A 25,208-nucleotide genomic window follows, 5' to 3' on the forward strand; every position below is an offset into this window, starting at 1 on the left:
TTCCCCCATTCACGCGACTCCTGTGCCCACCATGCAGTGACAGAGTCATCAGTGTCCTCCTCAATCCCCTTGCGGTGGCCCCTGGAATCAGACAATAGGCACTGGATCAGCTGTCATGCCAGCTGTGGGCCTTGGGCAAGGCCCGTCTTCCTTCTAAGCCTGTTTCTTCATGTATAAAGCAGAACAGCAAGAATAACTGCCTCAGAGGGTTGTTGTGGGGATTCAGTTATGTCCAGCAACGTTTGGCAAAGAGAAAGAGCTCAATATGCGTCATCGCTGGCGTCACGACTTGGTTTCTAGCTCCGCCACCATCAAACAGCCCCATGGGATCTTGTGATCCAGGTCTCTTAGATCATGTCTTGGAATTTACATATGACACACCGACTCGAGATGTGTGGATCAAAGGCGATCTGGGTCCTAGGAACAAGGGGTAGGGCAGCCGCACCCACGTGGCATGGCGGGGCAGTCACGGCACAGCGCTTTCTTTGGACCTTCAAGCTGCTTATTGCCCACGTCCCTTCTACTTCTGGTCCCCACTCTGAGCTGTGGGGTTCCATTTGGGGTGACGGGATGAGAAGCTTCTAGTAGCATGGCTCGGGCAAACAACTTTTGTGGAGGAGGTAAAAAGAGGAGACTTCTCAGAAGTCCCAATTCTTGATCAGGCCACATGGGTTGGTAGAAGTCGCGTGGGCTCGACAGCTCAACGGCTCCTTAGCTGTGTGGCCTTAGACAAGTTCCTTCACCTTCTGAACCTCAGGTTCACTATCTCTAAAATGGGGATTTTGCTGCTTGTCACCCGAGCTGATCTTGTTTAGCAACTGAAATGGAAACTGAACCCGACACTCTGGCCGCCTATGCTGAGGTTTGAGATTAACTGGGGCAAAGGGCTGATGAGGTGGAGGAGCCGGGGCCGGAGGAATTTATGGCAGCCCAGGTTTTATGGTTTTGATATGGATTTATCAAGCACAATTTAGGACTGAAATAGCCTCGCCTGGCCCCCACTCCCCTGTGTCCATGCAGGCAGCGGCATGGACAAGGCCTCCATTGCGATGTTATCGGAAACATTTCCTGGTGCTGATGAGTGGAGGGATGGGACCGGGGGGATGGGACCGGAGGACAGGAGGGGCCCCAGGGACCAGGCAGGAAGCTAATGGGTGCTCTCGAGGCTGGAGAACTTAGTGGTTCGCCTCTCACTAGAGAGAGGCTGCATGGAGAGTTCACTTGTCTGCCTCACATAACGGTAGCTCTTACAGTTACTGTTATGTCATTCTGCTTAATTCTGGCAGTGTCCCTTGAGGGAGCTATCATTCCCATTTTATAGATGAGGCTCAGAGAGGTGGAGTGACCTGCTCAAGGTTGCACTGATCTCCAAGATGTGTGATTCCCAGACCAGAACTGTTGTCCTCTCCTCTTTGGGAGGAGCTGAAAGGGTCACCCTGCTCTACCCTCATCGCTGAGTGCCAACAGACCCAGGCAGGCCATCATGCAGCCGTCACTGACTGCTGGGGTGTGCTGGTGAGTGTTTAACAGCCGGTTCTCCAGGAGAGAAAGCCCCGATTTGTGTCATTGGCTGGTCCTCATGGTGTCAATGCTCCCACCGTGGCCCATTTCAAGCTAGTAAACGTGGAGTTGGGAAGAGAAGCTAACAATCGACTCTCACAAGCTGGCTATAAGCACATCCCCAAGTGAATATGAGGCAGTGGTGGCCCCACACAAGGCCCCCTACCTAGTCTAGCAAGGGAGAGGACCAAAGCAGCTCCAGACCTGCCTGGACAGCCTCAAATGCCTCCCTTGTTTTTCTTCTTTTTTAAAAAAACAACACTTGTTTTTATGAAACGTCCCCATGGCTACTCATCTGCTATTGCTGGTAGGTTGAGGTGACCCAGAAAAGGGTTCCATTGTCGACCCTGATGGTAGACGACAGACTGTTGGATCCTCTTGCCATTTTTCCAGACTTTTCTATCACCTTCTCCCTCTTTCCTCCCCTCTTCAGGAGGGAGGCTCAACTTGCACTCTCCCCACATACTGAGTACCTGGAGTCAAGACACCAGGGTTGGATGTCCGCCTCTGCTTCTCAAAGAAAATCACTTCCCCTTAGCCTCAGTCTCCCCATCTATAAAGTGGGAGGTAATCATAATGTCTAACCCGCTGACCTCTTGATGGGAAGATGAAGAAAATAATCATGGATATGAAAGCATTTTGTACACTATATAGAACTATGAGATTACCCTCATTCTTACTTCTAACACCTGAAAGAAAGAAAAGACGCCCATCCAAGGACTTAGAAAACATATGCGCCATTTATTTTGTTTTATAAACTTTTGTTAAAACACATAAGAGTAAGAAATGTTTTTTGCTTCTTCGCCCCATCAGGTGGCAGTGACGGGTGCTCAGGGGTCAGCACAGGACCTAACGACACTCACACCCACGGGAAGATGTGGGTGGGTCTGATGGGACCCAGCCCACTTCCTGAATCGCTTGATGTGAATTTCACAATTCCTCTGAATCGGGGCAGATCACAGGAACATTTGGCAGATGCCATTGGCTTGGTCATCGCAAGAAACACAAGAGCATCCATTTCCAACTCTTTCTTCTCCTCCACCCACTCTCAGCAGAGCCATGTGGATTCTAGAAGTTCCTGAGAGCTCCCCGAAGAAGAGGGTGTGTTGGTGGAGGAATTATAGTGCCCACACTTGCCCCCTAACAACCATTTTTCGTCCAACAGATTTTATGTTTTAGGACCACAACTCAGATAGGAAAAAAAAAAAGATGATTTTCCAATGTTGTGTCCTCAAGCTTAGAATCAGAAAAGTAAACTTTTCTTTGTTTCATGTTTCCTGAATTGCAATAGTTATTAAAGTGGAATGGATTTCTCCTCCAGAAAGGGTGGCTCTGGGGCAAAGGACCAACCCCCTGCTACAAAAGGTTGCTACCATTAAAGGCCACCATTACCCACTCCACTCCATGGGGTGTTCTTATCTCAACTTTGCTCCCACAACAGAGGCCTGAGCCACCTGGTGGAGGAACAGAGTGGGAATGACCACAATGTCCAGAATGATTACGGCTTCCCTGCCCTATGGGGCTTCTGCGGCACTGGAGTGAGGTGGCCGAGGGAGGCTTGGGAGCTCTGTGCAGGAAGCAGTGTCCCCTGGGATTGGGGACCTGGCTTGATGGACAGGGGAAGGCCACTCCTGACAGTGCGGAGGACGTGCAGATTTCTCCCTGACACACTGTCTCAATGTTTCCCTGTGTCTCTTCCACAGAAAGGAATACTCACCAATGGTGGGACTTCTGGGTCCTGGGGTACTGACCCCTCCACTCAGAAGGGTCAGCCTTGGGTGGAGGGTAGGTGGTCAGTCTAACGGTTCACTCTCCTACCCAATCACACCTCCAGCCCCAGGACACATCCCTTTTGTTCCCACTGGCCAGTGGCAATTTCCAGACTGTCCCCAAAGCCTCCAAGATTCTGCATGGGTGAAGCGCTGGCTGCTCTGTCCTGGGGTTTAATGTGTCCAGAATGCACCTGAGTGTCGATCCCCAGAGCAGGCCTCACACCCAGGTCTTCTTAGCCCTCCCTGTCCCTACTCAAACTGTTCCCCCACCTCCCAGGCTGCCCACCAGATAGCTCTGTCTCCCAGGAACCAGCCCCTGCTGCCCCTCCCCCAGACTTGGGGAATGAACAGAGAAAAGGGGTCAAGAGTCAGAAATTCTCCTTAATATTTACCAACAAACAGGATTCTGGACCCTAAGTGGATTTTGGTGCCACCTCAGGCCAGTCTTAGTCCCAGGAGTTGGCCGGGCTCCTGGGAAGAAGGAGCCATTGGTTTCTGAGGCTGGTGAAAGGGCCAGGAAGTCCCTCAACTCGATCACAGTGAGGACAGAGGGGCCCTTTTGGAGAAGATGTTCAGCCACTGTGGTTAAGAGCTCCTAGTCTCGGGAGACCTGGGTTCAAGTCCTGACTTGGCCACTTACCAGCTGCATGAGTTTCCAGAAAAATCTCGTCACCTCTTAGAACCCAACTTCACCGTCTGTAACAATCTCCAGGTACTGTGGAGGATTACATGAGATGATGCATGGCAAATGCCTTAAGACAGTGCCTGGGAGTTAGGAAGAGCTTGGGACAGGCCCTGGGGACAATTCTTCCCTGATGTCACTCTGGTCTGAGGGTTCATCCATCCGCAAGCCATGTCACTCTCACCCGTGTTACATTGTCAACCCCATTTGACCTCCCTGCTCCCTCCCTGCCACCCCACCTTGGTAGAACTGCTGTATTCATCTGTGAAAGCTGGCTCACTGCGCATGTCCCCCAGCTGCTCAGGGCCTGAGTCTGGCATTCCAGCCCAGCAGACCCTGTCTCTGTGTCGCCTCTCTCCCATGCCATTCTTCCTACCTCCAGGCTTTTGTCCAGGCTGTTCTTCGGAATGTCCTATCTCACCCGCTCTACCAGCCAGAATCCCACTCTTCCTCAAAGGCCTGGTGCATGGTCTGCCTCTTCCCAGATGCTGTCTCTGACCGCTCCAGCCCTCCCTCCAAGTTCCTGTTGCAGTTGTCAACCTTGGCTTGCTCTCTCCTGTTGAAAGCCTAAAACCATCGTCACTCCGAAGACCCACCCAGGTCCCTGAAGAAGGGAAGTGCGGTAGGGTTGGAGGGGGAGGAATGGAGTCTTCTGCTCTCTGCCTAGCCCCAGTCCAGGATTACGAGATGTTCCAGGAATGACTGAGGGATCGTTTCTAAGTCTCCCCCAGCCTCTAGCGAGGTGGCTTTGGAGAAGACAGGATGGCCAAGGAGGTGGGTGGAGGGAGAGGGGTGTTGGAGGTGGGGGCAGCAGGAGAGGGAGGAGTGAGGTGCTCTGACACCACGACAGGTACTGGGAGGGAAGCAGCACCAGTCTGAGGCAAAGGGAGCTGGGTTTAAGCAGGACCCCGCATCATCTCCAGACAGCCGTCCTTCCGGGGTGAAGTTGGGGGTAGATATGGATGAAGGTGAAGGCAGTGGCTTCGACATGAGAAAAGTTGTCCAGGGCAGCAGAGGACTTTCCAGCTGGGGTCTCCCCAAGTCAAAGCCGTGTCTCCCAGAGCAGGGCGTCACGGGTGGCAATGGGCTGTGGCCATCAGCCATGTGCTCGGGCCCTTCCCCCTTTCCATTACCACTCTGGGGCTGGCCCTGGTGTCACGCCTTCCATTGCTGAGACCAAGTGATCACCAGGCAGGCTCTGAGGGGGCTGGGGGGAGCCAGCAGAGCCCCCGACCCCCAGCGGCTTGCTAGATGACTTCCTGCTTGGTGATGGTCGGCTGGGGGATGGCAGATGGGGGCTTGACGATTGTGGCGATGGCTCCTGGAAGGAGCTTGTAGGGCTCCGACCCCGAGCCACCCGGCGGTGAGGGTTGTGGAGTCTCAGGGGTGGCTGGAAGGACAAAGACAGAGAGGCGCTGCTCAGAATTCAGCCCCTGGGGGAGGTAAATGAAGAGCCCTTGGAAAGCTCTTCCCTTCCGAACCCACCCCCAGACTTAGTTTCCTCTGCTATAAAAGGGGAGCATTAAACCAGATAATCCCTAAGGTCTCTTATGGCTCAAAAGAGGTCTAGAAGATCCTACCACCCATCTCCTCCACCATTTGATATGGAATCTTGGGCTGTTTCTCCCAAAGCAGGGCCTAGGTCTGACTGAGCCAAGGGCAATGGGATAGGTGACTCTTTCTTGGTAAGAGTAGTAGTTGATGAGACCCAGGCTAAATGGCTCAAAAAAATACCCATTTCTTTAGGAGATGAGTAATAGAAACTAATTGGCCCCACCCTCACCACAGGTTCGAAGAGTAACTTTGACCCAATTGGCCAACTTCATTCAATGGACAACTTCCCTCTTAAACATTTAGACATTCTAAAATAGAATTTAAAAAATGGACAATTTCCCCAAAGAATGATCTCAATGAAATGCCATCTCATCTCAGGGGACCACCTCATCCTATAGATAATCTTATTCTTTGAAGAACTTTGCCCGATGACACTCACACTTTGGAGATTTTACTTCAGAGGATGGTCTGGCCCAGTGACATCCCGACCCAGTGGACAGTCTCACCTAATGGTCTAATGAATAGCCTTACCCAGTTGGGCAGCCTTACTTCAGTGAAGACTTTTCTACTGGACAATGTCACCTAATGGAATTTTCACCCAGTGTCCATCTTCACCCAGTGGGAAAACTCATCCAATGGACTGTCTCACCCCAAGGACAGCTTTATTCAGCAGAGGCTGTCAGTCACCTCACTGAATGGACAGCCTCACCCCTCACTCGCTACCTTGGAGCGCAGAGAACTGTTGTATCCTGGGTCTGCCTTCTAGACTCAACCTGCTCCTACCTCCTCTCTTAGGCCCTCATCCTCACCCCTTGCCAGGTAGAGCCCAAGGTGCCCACCTGCCTGCCCCCTGGGTCGGGGCCACTCACACATCTGTCCATTGCTGAGGTGAGCGGGCATCGTGTTGGCAACAATGACGTTGGTGCCCATGTGTTCCTGCATCAGGTGAGGGTGCAGTGGGTGGTGGGCATGAGGTGCGTCACTGGAGGACCCTGAAGGTAGAGAGGGAATCAGTCGGTTGGGAGAGTCTGGGATGACGACCGCAGGCCTTAGGCACCATCTTCCCGGTGTGGCCAATCACCTGCCCATCCCGCACTGACCATGCCTGTCAGGTACCTGTTCCCGGGCCAGTAAACTAGGGGTGACCCCATCCCTTTCTACAGGCTTAACGAGGGTATTGAGAGGACCCAACAAACCAAGAGGACAAAAGTGCCTTGAAAGAAACAAGGAGCATACAAGGAAGCTCTGAGATCATTTAAATATTACAATGAGTCGTGTACTGGTTGTATAGTAATATACTGGATTCAATCAATGGCTCTCAGCTCCTTGCCATGAAAGTCTTTCAACCATTTGGTCCAACTCAGCTTTCAGCCTTGTCCCCCACATCTCTGCTTTAGCCAACCTGACCTACTCAGAGCATCCATGTGCCTCCTGTGTTTTCCTACGTCATTGCCACTTCTATCAGAGATGCTTTCTCCAGCCCCCACGCCCATAAGTCCAAATCCCAGATCAGATATTTCCTCCTCTTGGAAGCCTCTCCTGCGTCTCCCCACCCTCCTTCCTCTCCTTCCTGGGAATTTCCCGGCTAATTTATCTGCAGCACAACTTTTGGGAACAACCCCTTCTTCTGTCTCTGAGCATGACAATTACATGTGGATTTTCCTTCTTTCTTTGAGGGCCTAGCAAAGTGTCTGGAACACAGCAACTGCTTCAGAAAACATGTCAGGGAGTGATAATACCATATAGGGTATGGTGTTTGGTAATAGGCCACAGTCAGTAATATGATAATGATGGAATTTCAAGCCTTGCAAGAGGCCTCTAAAGTACATCTTGATACATCAATGATAACTAATAATTATCAAGCACCTATCATGTACCAGGCACTGTTTTATATAGCGCTTTTCATATTTTACATAATTTAATCCTCACAAAAATCCTATAGGGCAGATACCATTATTATCCCGTTCTACAGATGCGATAGCAGGGCCCAGAGAGAGTATCTTACCCAAGTTTATCTGGCAACAGACCACAAGCCCCTGACCCTGATCTCAGTGACACCTGGTTCATAATTAGCCCATATTCACAGGGTCAAAGTGAGAACAAAATGAGCTACCACAGGACAGCACTTCACAACTGGGGATGACTTTGGCCCATCAGGAGACATTTGACATTTTTGTTTGTCACTGCTGGAGAGGTGCCGCTGGTGTCTCATGGTTAGAGGCCAGGGATGGAGACAAGTAATGCACAGGGCAGCCCCCCACAATGGAGAATTATCCAGTCCCAAATGTCACTAATGCTGAGGACGAGAAACTTTGCCCTTCGCCGTGCCATCAGCAGTGACCGCATCACCTCCAGCATCTTGAGTTCAAGCACCCTCACTTTGGTTTTGTCTCCTGTTCTTCCAGATTCCTTAGTCTCGTACCATCGCTGCAAAACTTCTTCAACCTGCTGAGGCCGTCAGCTCACTGACCCCCACTCTCCACTCTCTATCACCCCATCTTCACTGCTCTTTGAGTGTAGACAAGATTCCACACGCCGTCATTCTAGTCACTGCCTTGCCATCCTCCTCGTGGCTTCTCTTCAGTTTCCACTCTCCCAGCTCTCTGACATCGCTCCCCACACAACAGCCAAGGGCCCCCAAGTCGAAGATGCAATGGGCACCTCCCTCTCTCTTCCCCTCCCCCCTTCACGCCCCCTTCCCCACCTTTCTCTCTCTCTGCAGAGTTTCACACCATGAAACGCTTGTCCTCCTTAAAACACACTCTTCTCTTGAATTCTGGAACTTCCCTGGCTAGTCTTCCTCCACTGTCTCCACGGCAACCCCCTCTTCTCCTGACTTGTCAAGGCTGGAATTCGTGGCCACAGAGCTGCCTTTCATCTGGTGTCCCAGCAAGACCTCTTCCTTAGACTGCCTCCTTGATAACTCGGCTTGGGTATCTGACAATCATCTCATGCTTAACAGAAGCAAGACAGTTCTGTTGGTCACCTCGCCACCACCCCATCCCCATTTCTCAGTCTTCCCATCACAGTCATTATTCCATCATTTCTGCTACTCAGAGCAAAAACGTAGACTTTGTCCTCGACTCCTCCTCCTCCCCTCACTTCCCACATCTGACCCATCAGCAAATCCCGTGGGTTCTTCCTCCAAACGGGGGAAGTTTATCTCTGTGTCCCCATTTCCACGGTGCAAGCCTCTTGTATCCTTCACACGGCTGCAGCGGCAACATCCTCGGGGGTCTCCACTTTGCCCCCTGAACTTCACTCTCTACCCAATAACCGGAGTGGTTTGTTTAAAACATTAGCCTGATTTTCACTCTCTTTACAACAGTTGCAACGAAACTAAAATTCAGATTTCTGACCCTGGCTTACAAAGCCCTGTGTTTCTGATTTGGTTTCTGCCCAGTCTCCGTCATCACCCCCTACACCTTTCCCGTCTCACAACCTTGTCCTTCTTTCTCAAACACACAAACGCCTTCTGCCTCAGGGCCTTGAACTAGTTGCTTCTGCTTGGAATGTTCTTCTCTTGGCTTTCAAATCTTCCATTTCCTTTTGTCCATCAGGCCTTAGCCCAAAAGTCGCCACTTTGGAGGGGTCTCCCACCTATCTAAAGAGTTAAGCTCTGTTTATTTCCTGTTTGTTTCAAAAGCTGCTGTTACCTTCTTTATCATATACCTGGCTATTTTCTGTTCCCAGAAGCTTTTATACATGCACACACAGACACCACATGCACGCACACATGCAACCTCCGGGTGGGCAAAGACCTTGTTCTTTGCTGAATCTCCACCACTGAGAGCAGTGGCTGCCACATGCTAGGCTTTCAGTGCCTGAACAAATGGGCCATTGTCCCTGTCCCCATTTTTATGATGGGGAAACTGACGCACGGCAGATTAAGCAACTTTCCCAAAGCCACACAGTGGGGAAGCCATGGAGCTGAGAGGTGAGCTCAGGTCTGTGGGAGGCTTGTCTCCTGGTGGGTCTCCCAGCACCCCCCACCCCTCTTGGACCTGGTACAGACCTCCCAGCAGCATCTCCTGCAGCAGGTTGTCGATCTTGGCCATGCCGAAGAGCTTGATGAACTGGATCTGCTCGATCATCTGCCAGGTGATGCTCTGCAGGGTGGGCAGCAGCAGCAGCAGCTCGCCGAAGCGGCCGCGTGAGTCGTACTGGCGGTCGTTGATGTAGTCCTCCAAGCTCACCTGCACCTGGGACCGCAGCCGCTTGATCTTGCCTGGGTCGCTCAGCCCCTTGGCATCTGCAATGGAAGGGGGTGGGCCAGGGAGGGCAGCAGAGTCCAGCTGGAGTGTCTGGGGAGCCAGGACCCAGATGACCCCTGACTTGTGTGCCCCAGCTACCCAAGCTCACACGGGGAGTCTTCAGCAGTGCTGGAACAAGGATTCAGGGTCCTCAACATCCAGGGTACCCTTGCACAGTGGCTTCTAAGACTCAGGCAGAAAAAGATTTCTGCCACATTTAGTAAGATACTAAACCAGGAGAGTGGGGAACACAGGAGGGAGGGCAGGACTTCAGGACCACGCTCAGCAGGCACCTGCCAACCTCCTCATCTTACACGTGGGGAAACTGAGGCACAGAGCAAGGAAAGACCTGCCCTGGGCCACACAGCCAGTTGCTGACAGAGCCATGATGTGAACTTGGGGTTCTGGCCCACAGCTGAGGTCCTGCCGTCCAGACCTCAGGACAAGCTGCTTCTGCTGTGTTAGAATAGTCTCCCTTTCCCTGGCTCCTGCCTCCTTTTGCCTTGGGGATGCAGGTGAGGTTTCACCTCCTCCAGGAAGCCTTCTCCATCTACCCTCCTAAGTCTACATCATAAGTGTCCTTTGTGTCCCCAAATTTCTGTGGCTCCTCCATCACTACTGACCACACAGGATGTACGTGTCCTTCAATTAGGCTGTGAGCTGCGTGTGGGCAGCCAGATGTCTCATTTGCCATTTTAAATCCCCCACTCAGTACCATGCATAGTGGATATTTATTGAATAGATAATGGGACGAGGAGATGGGTAGATGGATGGAAGGATGAAGGAAAAAATCAGTGCATAAATTCTAGATCCTCAACCTGGAAGGAAACTCAAGGGCTCAACCAATACTTTAATCTCAACCTTCATGGAGATAATGCATTTATTTCCTGTTATATGAACAAGGAAAGTGGCTGAAAGAGAATTCACCCACAATTCCAGTGAGCTCTCTCTGCACTGAACTATGTTTGTGCATTCTTTCATTCAGTTGACAAACATTTATCGAGCACTGGTTGGGTGATCCAGGGCAAGGGTCACCTACATGCCGGGCCCTGGACTAGGTACCCTGCCCCTTCAGGTTGCTGGAGATTGCGGCCTCTGACTCAGCACCAGTAATCCTGCACATTCGACAGAGCAATTCAACCTGTCCAGGCCCATGCGGAGCACTGTGGGGGATGCAGCCTGGGCCAGGCTCTAGAGGAAACCAGAACTAGAAACCCCACCCTCCGGTAATGGGGACTAGCATGTGGTAGGTAAGAGCATGGACCTGAGAGAGAGAGAGATAGATAGGGACTGATAGGTAGTCTGAAGTTCAAATCCGAGCTCTGCCATTTCCTGGTTGCAGGACCTTGAGCAAGTTAATCAATCTCCCCATGCCTCAGTTTCCTTATCTGCAAAATGGAGATAATAATAATCCCTACTTCATAGGTACATGCAGTAAGATAACCCGCATAAAGTGTTTAAAAGGGTGTTTAGTGAGCATTCGATCCATGGCGGGCCTCTTCCTCTTCATTACCGAATTGCTAGAGATGATCTCTATGCAGACGGGGCCTGAGCACTGAGGACAGTGCCCGGCACACAGTAGGTCCTCTCTAACATGTAAGGGAGGAAGCAGGCGAGCCTCCAGGGCTGGGGCACCCCGACGTTGGGAAATGAGTGCAGGCTGTGCGCAAGGATGTGGCTACGAAGACATTCGGTAAAGCAGCAGGTGCAAAAGTCAGTACTGGGAGAGCGGAGAGGAGAGTCAGGAGCCGACGGGAAGTGTAGGGTGCGTCCTCCCTACGCGGCCGAGTGAAGGGCTGGGAGATGCTGTCTACAGCTGATAGCGTGAGAAATAAAGGCATAAAAGCACATAACCCAAAGTTGCAAAGGTAGTCAACACAGACACAAAAATAACAATAAAAATATATTGGGAGGACGGGGAAAAAACATGGGAATGGTAGTGAAGTTGAGCAAAACCCTCAGCCGTCCTAGGAGGAAAGACACGATCTAAAATGGGTAAATCAAGAAATAGAAGGCTTAGCATTTGACTGAGAACTGTGGAGGTAGCTGCCAGAAAAAGAATCAGAAGTGCTTTTGGGGAAATAGCCCTCAGCCAGAAACAGGAGGGTAGGGTGGGGAGAACTGTTTGCATTTTAAGTACGTGTAGATATTATTTTGATAAAATTTTTCAAGGAAAAGAAGCAAAGATGGAGCTTCAAGTCAAGGCTAAGTAAAAAGAAAAAAAAAGAAGCAAAGATGAAAGAAAGAAAAGAAGGAAGGTAGGAGATGAGAATGAAGAAAGGAGGGAGGAAAGGAAAGAAGACAAAGAAAACACCAGGCTGGCTTGGGCAATGCACAGGCAATATATGTAACCAAAATGTTTGTACCCCCATAATATTCTGAAATTTAAAAAAGGAAGAAAAAAAAAGGAATTAAAAAAAAAAAGAAAGAAAACACCTAAGTCTTTGGAGTCGGTGTGTCCTGTCGAGTCAAATCCTGTCTCTGAGCTTCAATTTGCCTCCTCTGTTAAAGGCGGCTGACGCAAACAGCCCTCCCGGCTGTCGTTGACCATGAGACGGCTGTGAACTCCGGGTACATAACCCAGTAGGAGAAACCTGGCCGAGGCTCTGGACAGTCAGAGATGGGTTAGGAGGTGTGGCCTGTACCTGGGTCAAAGAAGATGATGGCTTTGAGGCACGCATACTCGTTGTCATCGATCTGCAGCTCCTGGAAGGGAAGCACCAGCTCGTCCAGGATGCGCATGGACACCCGGTTCATCTCCGCCAGTTCTGGGCAGTGCCGAGGGACGATGTAGTCATTGCCTGGATGGGTTGGGAGGGAGAGATGCGGCAGTCACTTTGGGTTGACATCTCTCCTCTAGTTTTGGCTCTTCACTTGGTAACGCGGTTGGTGCCAGAGGGAGGAGGACCTGCTGGGATTGTCACGCCCATTGTACAGACGAGGAAGCTGAGGCCCAGATTAAGAGGATGAGTTGCCTGAAGTCATCAGGCTGAGTTTGGAACTTGGTTTTCTAGGACCCCCGAGCTCCTTTTACCAACACGACTCACACTATTGATGACATACAAAGGCCACTTGGGAGGCACCAAAGCATCAAAGTTAAGGGATCAGGTTCTGGAGCTGGACTGCCCTGGTTTAAAGGCTTCACCACTTACAGCTGGTTATATTTGGATAAGTTACTTAACCTCTCTGGGCCTCAGTTTTCTCATCTATAAAATGGAGATAAATAATAGAGCTTCCTTTAGAGGGTTGTTGTATTTTTAAAAGAGGTAATGTCTGAAAAGCAGTTAGCATAGTCTCTGGCATATAATGTGTGCTATATAAGCATTTAAAATAATAAATATGTCATGAAGGCACAGGTGACAGGGGCTGGGGCTTTGTGCCATCCCTGGCCACCTCTCGCTCCTACTCCAGAAAGAACATCATAATGATGGGTAATTCCTGGGATAACCCTCATTATGCTCTAACTTTAGTGCCGAGGGAATTGTATTCCTTGCGTCTGAGTGGGGTATCCAGCTGAGAACTGAGTCCTGGAGTCCTCCATTCGCAAGCCTGAGGACAGGGCCACTCTTGGCCTGTCTCCCTCACCCCTGCCTGCCCCTGTGAAAATCTCCCTTGCTGAGTATGTGCCACATGGGGCATGCCCTCCGCAGAGCCCTGGCTGGGCAGGCGGCCTCCTCACCTAGGAGCAGCACATCCTTGAACACCATGGATCGCTTGGTGGCTCCGAGTAGCAGGTGCTCGCCGGCATGGGCTCTGAGCAGGGCCACCTTGAAGAGAGAAGGGACAGTGTCTGGCATCCGCACCTTGGGAAGGCTGCTCTTAGCCAACTCAGTGACCGTGGGAATGTCAGCTTGTTGTTCCCCTCTGCCTCTGCCTGCCTGAACTATAAAATTGCAATCATAAAACTGCAGCCTTCCTTCCATAACTGATAAACCTAGGGACCTGGAAAGGATTTGGCAGAAACGTGGAAGGGGAAAGAACATGCACTCAGGGCTGGGAGACCTTGTGCTGACTCTGGCCTCGAACTGCTGTGTCCTTGGGCAAGCAGCTGCTCCCCCCGGACACACTCTGTGCCTGTGAAACCATAAGCAACAATTTGTGTGCATATTTTTGAGATTCTCAAATGGGACTATGACCCCCAAAAGTTTTAAAACTGTGAGTCCCAAATTCCTACCCAGGGACTAGCTACAGAGAATTATGCAATATTATTGCATTTAAAAACACAGAATCTTAGGCCCTACGACCAGAGATTCTGATTCTGTATGTATGGGGTGGGCCCAGGGATCTGCATTTAATGGGCTCCTCAGTTGATTCTGAAGTGCAATTCTGTTTGGGAAATCACTGGGCGGGAAGATCTCCTGGGCATTTGCCCAGCTGACATTGCAAGATTCTAGGATTCCAAGAGAGCATTACGAGAACTTGGATATGGACATTGGTTCTCAGGGCTGGTCCTTCCCAAAGCAGAGGTTGAACACTGGTCCTTGGAGAGCATCTGCTGCACAGACCCCTTCTCTGCAGGGAGCATAAGGCAGCCTTTGAAGACTAGAGTCCGAGCGAGGCCCAGCTAGCTCACAGGGGAACATCGCTGCCCTTTCAGAACCGTTGGCTTCAGTGCTTGCATGAGGACCAAAAGATGGATTGGCAAAAAATAGTAGTAGGGGCCGGGCGCGGTAGCTCATGCCTGTAATCCTAGCACTTTGGGAGGCTGAGGCAGGTGGATTGTTTGAGCTCAGGAGTTCGAAACCAGCCTGAGCAAGAGCCCCGTCTCTACTAAAAATAGAAAGAAATGAATCGGACAACTAAAAATATATAGAAAAAATTAGCCAGGCATGGTGGCGCATGCCTGTAGTCCCAGCTACTCAGGAGGCTGAGGCAGAAGGATCGCTTGAGCCCAGGAGTTTGAGGTTGCTGTGAGCTAGGATGATGCCACGGCACTCTAGCCCGGGCAAAAGAGTGAGACTCTGTCTCAAAAAAAAAAAAAAAAAAATAGTAGTAGGGTGGCCTCAGGGAGCTTATCTTTCAAATTGGGTTAAGGGAGTTTAGAGGTTCTATAGCAAGCCAGACCAGAAGGTTAAAATGCTTTTGTTCATTCATTAATTTGATTGTCCATTTTTCCAGTTATCAAATCTTAAATGCCTACTAAGTGCCAGGCACTTTTTTAGACAATGGAACACAATGTTAAAAAAGAGAGAGACAAGGTCCTAACGTCCTATGGGGGAGGGGGTGGAAAAGATAATAAAGTAGGAATAAATAATAGGACAGAGGGTGGTTATGCTAAGGAGGAAGGAAGGATGGAAGGAAAAGAGGGAGGGAGGGAGGAAAGAAGGAAGAAAGGAAAAGAGGTGGATGAGGGGGTGAGGAAGGCCGGCAGGCGGAAGGAGGGAGTTGGGAAGAAAGGAAGATGAAGGGTGCGAGGTACAGAGCAATGGGGCAGAATGGCTACGTCAGGTGGCAGAGAAGGCCTCTCTAAGGAGGCTAAACTGTTGTAAGTCATGGCGATACCTGGCACAGAGTAAGCCTTCAATAAATATTTGAATGAGTGAATGAAGGAAGGGGGAATGAATGAGCAAAGGTCTTGACTTCCTGTTTAGATCTAGCCCCTGGGCAGCCACCTGTCTCTACCCCTTCTATCCCCCCTTGGTTAGAACCTTGTGAGGAAGACAGAGAAAGAGGAAAATGGGAAACAGCCTTGGACGTGAGAAGCCACTTTGCATGACCAGCGTGAAGGGAGGCGAAGGACGCTCGCTGCCGAGCACCTGCTATGCACCAGGCTCCGCGCAGGCCTTTCGTCAGTCACCCAGTGGCTCTCAAACTGGATTTGGGTCCCTGTGCTGTGGCCGTAGACAAAAGGCTTCCTCTCTCTAGGCCTCCATCCCCTTATCCGATCATCCCAGACTTCTGGGTCTCAATGGGATGATGTCCAAGACAAAGAAGCTGGTTCCTGGGGCAGTGTGGACAGAATTGGGGTGTCCTTGGAGGACAATGCCCCCAGCTGTTCCAGGTATACCCACCTGTGCTGGGCAAGATGGGTTCCTTGTACACCATGAATGGGGAGCTGGGCACCCTCCTGGTCCCAGCTTCAACCTCCTGACATGGCGGCTGTTCTGGGGGGTGGGCAGGCAGGTGGGGGGATTAATGATTGTCCCGTGTTACTGGCCACCCATCATTGCTCTCTGAGAATGCTCTGAGCCCCAGCCAGAAAGGTTTGGGTGGGAAATTGAGGTTAACAATTGCTCAGCTTGGGGGTATCTTGTTGCCCTGCTAAGCCCCTGGGAAGGAACAGGCGGGATTAAACATTAATGTAGACTCTCCAGCAGAGGGGACCATGGCCAGAGTGAGGAGCAGGGAGAAGGAAGGGGCAGACCGGCCAAGATCCCTGCCCTGTCAACTCCCCTGACGGAGGGAGGAACCACGGGGGAGGGCCTCTGGTCCAGCCCCTGAGTGAGGCTGAGGACCAGCCAAACCAGTGTTTGCACCAAGTGTCCCCCTGTGTAACAGTAACAGGTGTTCCAGGAGCATCTGGGGCCCAGAGGAGTTCGGGAAGCCCGGACAGCCACAAAGCTAAACAGCTGCCTGGACCACACGGCTTCCCAGAAGCTCTCACACGCTGGCATGCGTTGCAGTGTCGTATCTTGTGCAAAGGTACAGGACAGGTAAGCAAATGCACCAGGAGCTTCCTCCAAAGCTGGGAAGGTGACCCAGTCCAGCTCCCCTTTCCTAGACAGGGGAGTGTCTGCGGGGATGCTCTGGGCAGGAGCTGTCATTTGTGATATCTCAGAAACTCATCTGTCCACAGACACACGCCACCCTCCCCCCAGCCCTGTCTTTTCTCCTGGGATATTGTCGATATTCCAAAGAATGTCCTTTGGAAAACAAAATGCTGAGTTAGGCCATCTCGGTGAGATAGAAGGAAGAAACTAACGTTTAGGGAGGCCAGCTTTGGTCTCCGCTACGTGAATTTGCACTTTTCAGACAGTGATGTCCTCAATCCTCCCAACAATGCTCTACAGGAAATATTATAATTCCTACTTTACAGATAAGAAGACTGAGGCTCAGAGAGAGGAAGTCATTTGTCCAGGATCCCCCAGAGAACCAGTCTCAGAGCTTCAGCTTAAGCCAAAATCTCCTGATCCCTGGCCCTGGGTCCCTGTCAACATCCCCCCAGGAATGCTGCATGGTGCAGTGGTTCGGGGCCTGGACTTTGAAGCTTCCCTGTCTGGCTCTAATCCTGGCTGTACTGGATACTAGCTGTGTGACCTTGAGCAAGTTACTTAACCTCTCTGTGCCCCAGTTTCCTCACCTATAAGATGGGAATAATAATAGCATCTACCTCAGAGGGTCATTGGAGGGATTAAATGAGTTAATATTTGTAAAGTGATTTAAACAGTTCCAGGCACACGTGAGCTCTATGTGCTTTGTTAAATAAAATCAAACTAGTCCAAGGCCAAATCCCAGGTGGACTAGCAGGCCCCTGGCTGCCCAGTGTCCACCACTGCCCACCTCCATGTCCGCCCTCACCTGGTCGTCCAGGGGCAGCTCACAGAAAGCCGGGATGTACTTGGCCCACTCCACGAGCACCAGCAGCTGCTCCTTCATGGACTCGCACACGTCCGCGATGCTAGCGATCTTCTTGGCCCGGATGTCGCCATTGAGCCCAGAGACGGGGGAGGTGATCTGCAGGAAGCAAGGAAAATGCTGGGATGGCCGGGCCATCCTGCACCCTCTGTCCCCGGCACAGAGCCCCCTCCCTGGATAGTTTCCCTCTATGGAAAGGGGTGAGGGAGGGAGCTGGGCCGTGGGAATCTTCCAGCTCTGAAGGAAGCTTGTGAAATGGGCGGATGGGAGGAAGCAGACAGGGAGGAGAGGGGCTCCCTCTGGGCCTCCTCCTCCGCCAGCTCTCTGGAGCCTCAAGGAATCTCTCAGCCTCAGAGGAGAAGCAGGGCAGAAATTCTCCTCCTCCTCTGACATGATGCAAGCACAGCCCAGAGAGGGGCTGTGACTTGCCCAAGGTCACACAGCAAGGGGCTGGCTGGGCCTGTTTGCCAGCCCTGTCTGTTCACTGGCCCACTGCTCTGTTCTCTTGCTGCTGAGCTGGTCTCAGGCCCTCAGTGAGAGCAAAGACCCTGCTTGGCCTGTGGGACGCAGGCAGCAGGAGGAACTAGAAAGTGTGCCAGCGCACCAGGCCTGGGTTCCAGTTCTGTCTTTGCTACTGAACCGGCTATGTGACACTGGGCTCAGCGTCCCTTCCGTGGTATCAGCTGCTCCAGGCCTAGCTGGGAAGGACAGAGGTGGAGGGAGTGAGCAGTGTGGGGGATCCCCAGGTGACTGGGAGGGGCGCCTGGTACCTGCTGGGACAGGGCCTCCGCCTGCAGGAGCGCGTTGATGGAGGGCAGGCTGCTGTCCTCATAGCTCGACCTGCGCGTGCTGATCCGGTCCCGCTCATTTTGGACAGCTGTGAGGAGGCAGAGAGAAGTGAGGAGGGAGGACGAGGACGGGGTGAGGGGGGTGGGGGTGTCCATGACCAGCAAGTGGGTGAGGAGCAGGAGGAGGGAGTCCAACCCAGAGACACTGCAGGGCTGTCCTGGAGACACAGTTGGGGGTGGGAGTATATGGAGGGCGTCCAGAGGACAGAGCCCACGTCAGCGTGTGGGACTGAGGGGAGATGGGGTCTAACTTAGCTTGCGGGAGAACTTTCCAAACACCAGAACTGCCCCCTGCACCATGGGGAGGCTGCAGGAGTGATCCACCCATCACCAGGGGCGTGCAAGACAGCGATGGCTTGGCAGAGGGCTTACGAGAGGTCTTGGGCACAGAGGAGGGGATCTGACTAGATTTTCAAGCTCCGTTCTAGAAACGGGTCCCTTCCTTTCCACATGGAAGAGGGTAAAATAAACAAAACAAATTGCTCTGGGCGGCACGGAACCAGCCCAGGGAGGGGCTCCTGAGATGAGGTCTGAGGCCCCCACCTGCCCTGACGGTCTTGCGCAGCAGCAGGAGCTGCGTGTGCTCCAGACTGACCGTCTGAGAGTCAGCCAGGCTCTGTCTCCCTCCTGCCCCACCGCTGGCCTCTCCCTGGCACTCAGGGACCCGCCAGGGCCCCGCACCTCACCACCCACCCATCCAGGTCGGTCCCAGCCTAAGAGGTAAGACGGTCCTTCCACCGTCCTGACCTCCCCAAGAAATGAGCTCTGCTGACATGGGAAGGAGCGAGGACAAGGCTACAGGAGACCTGGGCCCCTGGCCAGAATCTGCCACCCTCTCTCTGTGTGCTGCTGGGAATGGCATCGTCTCTCTGGGCCTCAGTTTCCCCACCCTTAAGCTTTTCCCTCCCAACCTGCTCCCTGCACTCTCGCCCGTCTTGGGAACCGGCAGGCTGGTTCTTCCAGGCTCTCAGGCCAGAGCTTGGGCAGCATCCTCTGCTTCCCTGGCCCCCCCCCCGTCCCGCTCAGGGCCCCACTCTCTCCCCGGTTAGCACGGGCCCTCCTCACCGGGCTCCGCTTCTGGCCTGGCCCCTCCCATCTGCACTCCCTCTCAGAAGACAGAGGGACCCATTCAAACATACCCAGGTCGTGTCCCCTGCTGCTCAAAGCCAGTGCCTCCCGCCTCATAAGTCCTCATGGCGGGATGGTCTGTCACATCCTCTCTGTCCCTGCTAAACCTGCCTCCCTGCTCGGGGTACATCCGCACGCCTGCCCTCTGGGCCTTTGCCACGCTGTTTCTGCGGCCTGGAATTCTCTTCCTGGGCTTAGCTGTTTCTTCCCCTCACTCGCGTCTGCATACAGGCGCTGCCTTCTCAGATACCCGCTCCAGCTGCCCTGTCTGACGTGGTCGGGCCCCGGCGCTCTGCTCCCACCCTGCTTTATGTGTCTTCAAGCCACTTATCATAGAATGATTTGTTAATTTCTCTCCTGTTTGTCTCCCAAGAAGGAAAGATCCAGAAAGCCAGAACTCCATCCCTCTTGTTCACTGCTGTAGCCACGGCAACCAGGAGAGAACCTGGCACCCAGTGGGTGCTCAGTAAGTATTTATCGAGTGAGCAAAAGAAGGCGATGGATGAGATTGGCCCTAATTCTGACAACCTCCCTATTTCTCCACGGAACACGACATCCCAGCTGTTCTGCTCTCTCTCGATTTTCACACATTGTTGAAACCCGAGAATAAAAGTCAGTCTACACCGAGCCCAGGGGTCCGTGGGATACGACAGAGACCCCAGGGTAAGCGATCTTCTCTCGGAGACCCACTGCCCGCATGGGCAGCTCAGAGCACCGCTGCCCTGCCCGGTGCCGTCCGCCCCGCCTGCCGGCGCCCCTCCCACGCGGCCCTGCCAGCGCCCGCACCCACCAGGGCGCCGAGTGGCCGGCGGGCGGAATGAAAGGGCTGCTGTCAGCAGCTGCCGCTAGAGCTCCTCAAGGTTAGGCGGGCGTTATCAGTGCCCGGCGCGAGCTCAGTCACGGAATGATGTTTTCCAAATGTTTGCTCAGTATTAGCAGGGTCGGGGACCTAATGTAACTTCTATTGAATATTAACCGACCTGGGCAGAGGCGGAGAGGAGATGAGCCTGTCTTCAGAGAATCTGTGGGTGGGGGCCTGTGGGGAGCTGGCCAGGGCGTCCGGGGAAGGCAGCATCCGATGGCCCCTGGCCCATTAACAACCCTCACCTCCTGCAACCCCTGGTCCCACTCTCTGGGCTGGGTCCCTGATGCCAGGAGCCAGATATTTGTCCCGGGCCTGACAGCTGAGGCCCAGGCAGGTGTCTGTCGCCCTGACCTTGGCTTGTAAGAAGGAACCCTTGGCCTGCTTTTGGCACGATGACCCTCAGGTTTCTCCCTGGAGTCTTTGTCCCTCTAGGAAGCCCCTTTTAGCCACTGTGGGATATCCTCTGGCCAAGACGTATAGGCCTATGAGATTTGAAGCCCTTCCCTGTGGTCCAGAGGATTTTCCAGAACCCAGGCCAGAGAATACGCCTCCCAGCTGATCAGTCGCAGCTGCGCTCCAGGGAGCCTGGTGTCTGCTGGGCTCCGGGAGCCTGAGTTCTGGTCCCGGCTCCACCCCTGACACACCACATCACCTCTCTGGCCTCAGTTTCCTCATCTGTGGAGTATGAGGGGAGAGGTTTGATGATCTCTTACAGACCCAGCTGGTCTATAAATCCTCAATTTCCAGGTCGCGGTTTCCGGTCCTCAAGGGACTAGGTTTCAGTCCCCAAATTCTCCTAAGGTCATCAAGAAAAGGAAATGAGAACTCGTCCCAACTCTCCTGATCGGTGAGACTTCCACTGGGACCTTCTTTGGCTTTGGGAACTTCCCACCAGGCTAAGGAGGGGTGTTGGGGTCTGGAAGACTTAGGTGGGGCTAGTAACACCCTAACTTCCCAGGGCTTGGCGGCAGTGGCAACTGAACACTTTGCCACCCTGTCGCTTCTTAAAGCAACCAAGCGACTGCATGTGTCATGATCTTCCAGTTAACCCAGGCACGTAAGTAAGCGCCAACGTTTACTAGCCCGCACACACTTGCCATCAGCCAACTCTCCTGTCCTCCTGGCACAATGTCAGTTTCCCCAGGCTAAGAAGCAAACGGCTATTTGCAAGGCTGAGCCAAGGCTGAGTGGCCTGGGGTTCTCATTCGTCCTCCAGGAGCCGGGTATGGGGACTGCTGGCGCTGTGGCAGCTCAGTGAAGGACCAGGGAACAAGCACACATGTCCCGGTGGGCGGCATGTCCTTGTACAGGTAGGGCAGGGAGTACGGGGCTAGATTCATACAGCTGAAGGGATCATTATCCAACCCCCTCATTTTATAGATGGAGAAACTGGAGCCCAGAAGGCGCAGAAACCTCCCTAAAGCTACACAGGTGAAAATGACTCTGGATGTTTAACAAGAGACATATATAAAGACCGACCATATGCAGGACCAGGCCACACACAGCCTAGGCAGGTAACCACCTGCTCAGGTGCTGCCAACCACTCTCCCCCTGCCTGTGACCAGGCCTGAAATGCCAACACGAGAGATTCATCCTCTCAAACACGATGCCCCCTGGACACCGCCTCTGCACGATCAGTGCCTAAGACCTCAGGCTATTGGGATAATAGAATCACTGACTATTAGGACCACAGAATGTTAGAGCCTGAGACTGCAGTTCTAACCTTTTTCTCGTCTCCCACTGTTCATACATGCATCACCTCCCCACTCAACCTCTCTCATCGCACAGAGTGGAAGTGGCAGCGGGCGAAAGAGGCTCAGCCCCATGGACAGCTGGGCTGAGAGGGGCGGTAATTGCAGGTTGAAAAAGCCCCTCCTCCACGTGCAGAGCCACTGAGGTCTGGATGTTAGAATTGTGGTATTTAGAGCAGGAGGGGCTCTTGGGGACCACCCCTACTCCTTCATCGGGATCAGCCAGCCCAGATTTTCCAACGGCGCTCATGAAACTAAGGCCCTGTAGGGCTGAGACACAGAAGATACTTCCATGGGAGGGAGCAGAGAAAACAGGGGCTCATAGGCAGAGACAGGGCCCGGGGCAGGTGGAGTCCCAGGTTCCCGCTTCTGGGGTGTGTGTGTCTGTGTGTGTGTGTGTGTGTGTCTGTTTGTACAGGACCAGACCGAGGGCTTGGCTGGTGTGGCGCAGCTGCCGGCTAGGCTGGGGGCTAGTCCCAGAGCTGGGGAAGGTGAGTCAAGAGGCGAAGGAGACGAAGAGATTTGAAAATGGACCCAAGTTACTTTGAAAAAGCAGTTAAAAGATTTTTGCTTCCTGTTTTTGGGCTGAAAACAATTTTCAGCCCAAGTAAGTTGTTCCTGGGGTGTGGGGGGCATAAAGCAGGCAGCGCCGAGGTGTCATCCAAACAGCACAAAGCTCTGGGGCTCAGACCTCAGGTCTTCCCCTGGCTGGCTGTGGGGCCTTCGGCAAGTCGCTCCGCCTCTGCGGGCCTCGGTACCCTGAGCCACGACAAGGGGCGTCATGGTAGCTCCAGCCACGCCATGAGAAGGAGAGGAGCTACCAAACGTGGAGAAAGCCCAGCCCAGGGACTGGTGTCTGCGGCTGGCAGGAGGCCTGGCACGACCCTAATAAATGCTCTGCTCTGCTCTTGTCATCCTCCTGCAGCCAGGACGAGCCTGGGGCCTCGTTCCCGTTTCTGAAGGGGCACTTGTCCCTGGGATGGGAAGCTCAGGAATAGGGCTGCCCCCGCTGTCACCTTTGTGAAGTCAGGGTGGTGGGTACTTGGGTGTTTGCAAAATGTCATTCTCTACACTTTTCCTAACGTTTGGAATCTTATATTAAGAAGAAAACACCCAATGTGGCTGCCTGGCGGTGGCGCGGGCAGGCAGGGGTGGTGGTTGCTGGGAGGCCGAGTAGCTGAGAGTGGGCGCTTATCTCCGAATCTTTCTCAAGACCAAGCCCAGCCGCTCCCCATGGTCAGATTTCCAGGCCCTCCCTCCTCTCAGTCATTAGCCAGTCACCCGGGGCCTGTCACCGAGTCATAAAGTGTGGCTACAGTTGTAAATGACTGTCCAGACCGTGGGTGCGGGTGGGGGGTGGGGGATGGGCTGGAGGAGGGCTGAGGCTCACCTTCCTTCTTCATGCCAGCCCGGAAGCACTTCTTGAGCCTGCAGTAGCGGCACTGGTTCCTCTTGTCTTTGTCCACCACGCACTGCCGGCTAAATCTGGAGAGAGCTTTGGATGGTTGGATGGAGAAGAAACAACTTCTCTCTCTTAGGACAGAACTAGGGCCCCCGGCCCTCAGGGGACCCCCAATCTCAGTGCTCTATCCCTTCATCCCCGGCGTTCTCGTGAGAACTGACAGGAGCTGGAGAGGCCCTATGGACTCCCTAAGAGTCCAATCCCGTCCTGCTAAACATGCGGAAACTGAGGCTCAGAGAGGCAACATGTGGCCCTGGGTCACTCAGCTGGGTGCAGGTAGAGCTGAGCTGGGGACCTTAGCCTCTTGAGTGCCAGAGCCTTGCTATTCCCACCACATCCTACAAAGCCCAGCACACACGGCAGGCTCCTGGTCATGGCCAACAGTACGTGGTCCACATCAGCCTCTCTGGAGAGGGCAGGACGTAGAGGCAGCGCCGCACAGTGGTTATGGGTGCGGCCCTGAGTGTCCACATCGGTCCTGCCACTGATTCAAGCAGAGTGACCTTGGGCAAATGCCCAGCCCTCCAAGCCACAGCTTCCTCATCTATAAAATGGGAGTCACAAGGGTGACCATCCCAGAGGGGTGTTGACAGGTGAGATGACATCACACACTGATGGGGCACGGCTGCTGTATACGGCCATTGCTCACGACTGACAGCTGCTATGATTTCATGGCTCCTGCCTGGAATGAGATTGGAAAAGGGCTCCCCACGGCCTTGGGAAGCCCGTAGGGTAGGCGGAAAGGCCTGGGGCCGGTCCCCTATTTGTCCCAGAAAAAGCACCGGGTTGGAGGATGGGCCCATCTTTCCAGGCTTCGTAGGAGGAGTGGTCCTAAGCCTCACAGATCCTCATTTGCTAAATGGGAAAAATAACAACAGGCTCGTGGGGACGGTAGGATACACGCAAAGACGTAGGATGGCACCTGGCATGTGGCAGGTGCTCATTAAAGGGCAGCCCATAGCTTTATGATCAGTAAATGGGGTTCCTAGAATAGATGTTCCCCCTAGATCCACAAAGTCTGAGAAAGCAGAAGATCCTTGAAGGCCTGGAAGGGCAGGTGCCTCTGGGACCCACTCAGGGAGAAGGCAGACTCTGGGGATGTGAGCCCAAGTGCACCCATTTCCCAGCTATAGAAGTCGAGGCCCCCTCCTGGGGTCTCCTCACCTGCAGGAGTACATGTGGTTCTTCCTCACGCTCCTCCGGAAGAAGCCCTTGCAGCCGTCACAGCTCGAGGCACCGTAGTGTTTGCCTGTGGCCCGGTCCCCGCAGATGGCGCACAGGGCGCTGACACCCAGGCTGTTGGGCGCGTTGAGGTTGGCGCCTTCTGACGGGGATGTGTCTGCGCCAGAAGAGGAGGTAGTGAGGTCTCAGGCGAGGCAGAAAGTCAGAGACCAATAGGAGGCTTGTGGGGGATCTTTCCAGGGCTTCAGCCCCAGCCAGGCCCTCGATGGCCTTGGGCAAGTCACTTGGCCTTTCGGAACTTCATCTAGAAACTGGGGTGGTTGTGACACTGTCTCCGCAGCGTTGTTTGCAAGGGTCTGCTTCTCCCTGCAGTGGAGGCTACTGGCCCCGGCTTTCTCTGGGAAAGAATGAAGACCTGGCCACCTCCCAGGGGACATATGACCCCTATAGCCTCCTCACTGAGCAGAGGGGGCTGTGGAAGGGACAAATACTCCCCTGGCTTCTCCCTAGAACCAGGTCCTGTCCCTCATTTCTCATCGAGTGACCGGGACTGAGCGGATCTCAGCTTGGAGCCCA

At 53.2% G+C, this 25,208-nt stretch overlaps 1 protein-coding gene across 3 annotated transcripts in view; it reads right to left on the reverse strand.

Moving 5' to 3' along the window:
• Positions 1-2,281: 2,281 nt before the first annotated feature.
• HNF4A (hepatocyte nuclear factor 4, alpha) overlaps positions 2,282-25,208 on the reverse strand; it is a 57,704-nt gene continuing 34,777 nt past the window's right edge. For 2 of the 3 annotated variants that reach the window (XM_012657938.1, XM_012657936.1), the window contains exons 2-10: positions 24,615-24,789; positions 23,379-23,473; positions 18,167-18,273; positions 17,340-17,495; positions 13,501-13,588; positions 12,467-12,622; positions 9,584-9,820; positions 6,408-6,560; positions 2,282-5,404 (exon numbers count right to left, since the gene is read on the reverse strand). In XM_012657938.1, coding sequence (XP_012513392.1) covers positions 5,262-5,404; positions 6,408-6,560; positions 9,584-9,820; positions 12,467-12,622; positions 13,501-13,588; positions 17,340-17,495; positions 18,167-18,273; positions 23,379-23,473; positions 24,615-24,789 — 1,310 coding nt within the window. In that variant the 3' untranslated portion in view covers positions 2,282-5,261. The remainder of the gene's footprint in view (positions 5,405-6,407; positions 6,561-9,583; positions 9,821-12,466; positions 12,623-13,500; positions 13,589-17,339; positions 17,496-18,166; positions 18,274-23,378; positions 23,474-24,614; positions 24,790-25,208) is intronic. The other variant, XM_012657937.1, reaches the window with a different exon arrangement.

Source organism: Propithecus coquereli, unplaced genomic scaffold (assembly GCF_000956105.1).
Source record: "Propithecus coquereli isolate 6110/MARCELLA unplaced genomic scaffold, Pcoq_1.0 Scaffold566, whole genome shotgun sequence".
Lineage (NCBI taxonomy): Eukaryota > Metazoa > Chordata > Mammalia > Primates > Indriidae > Propithecus > Propithecus coquereli.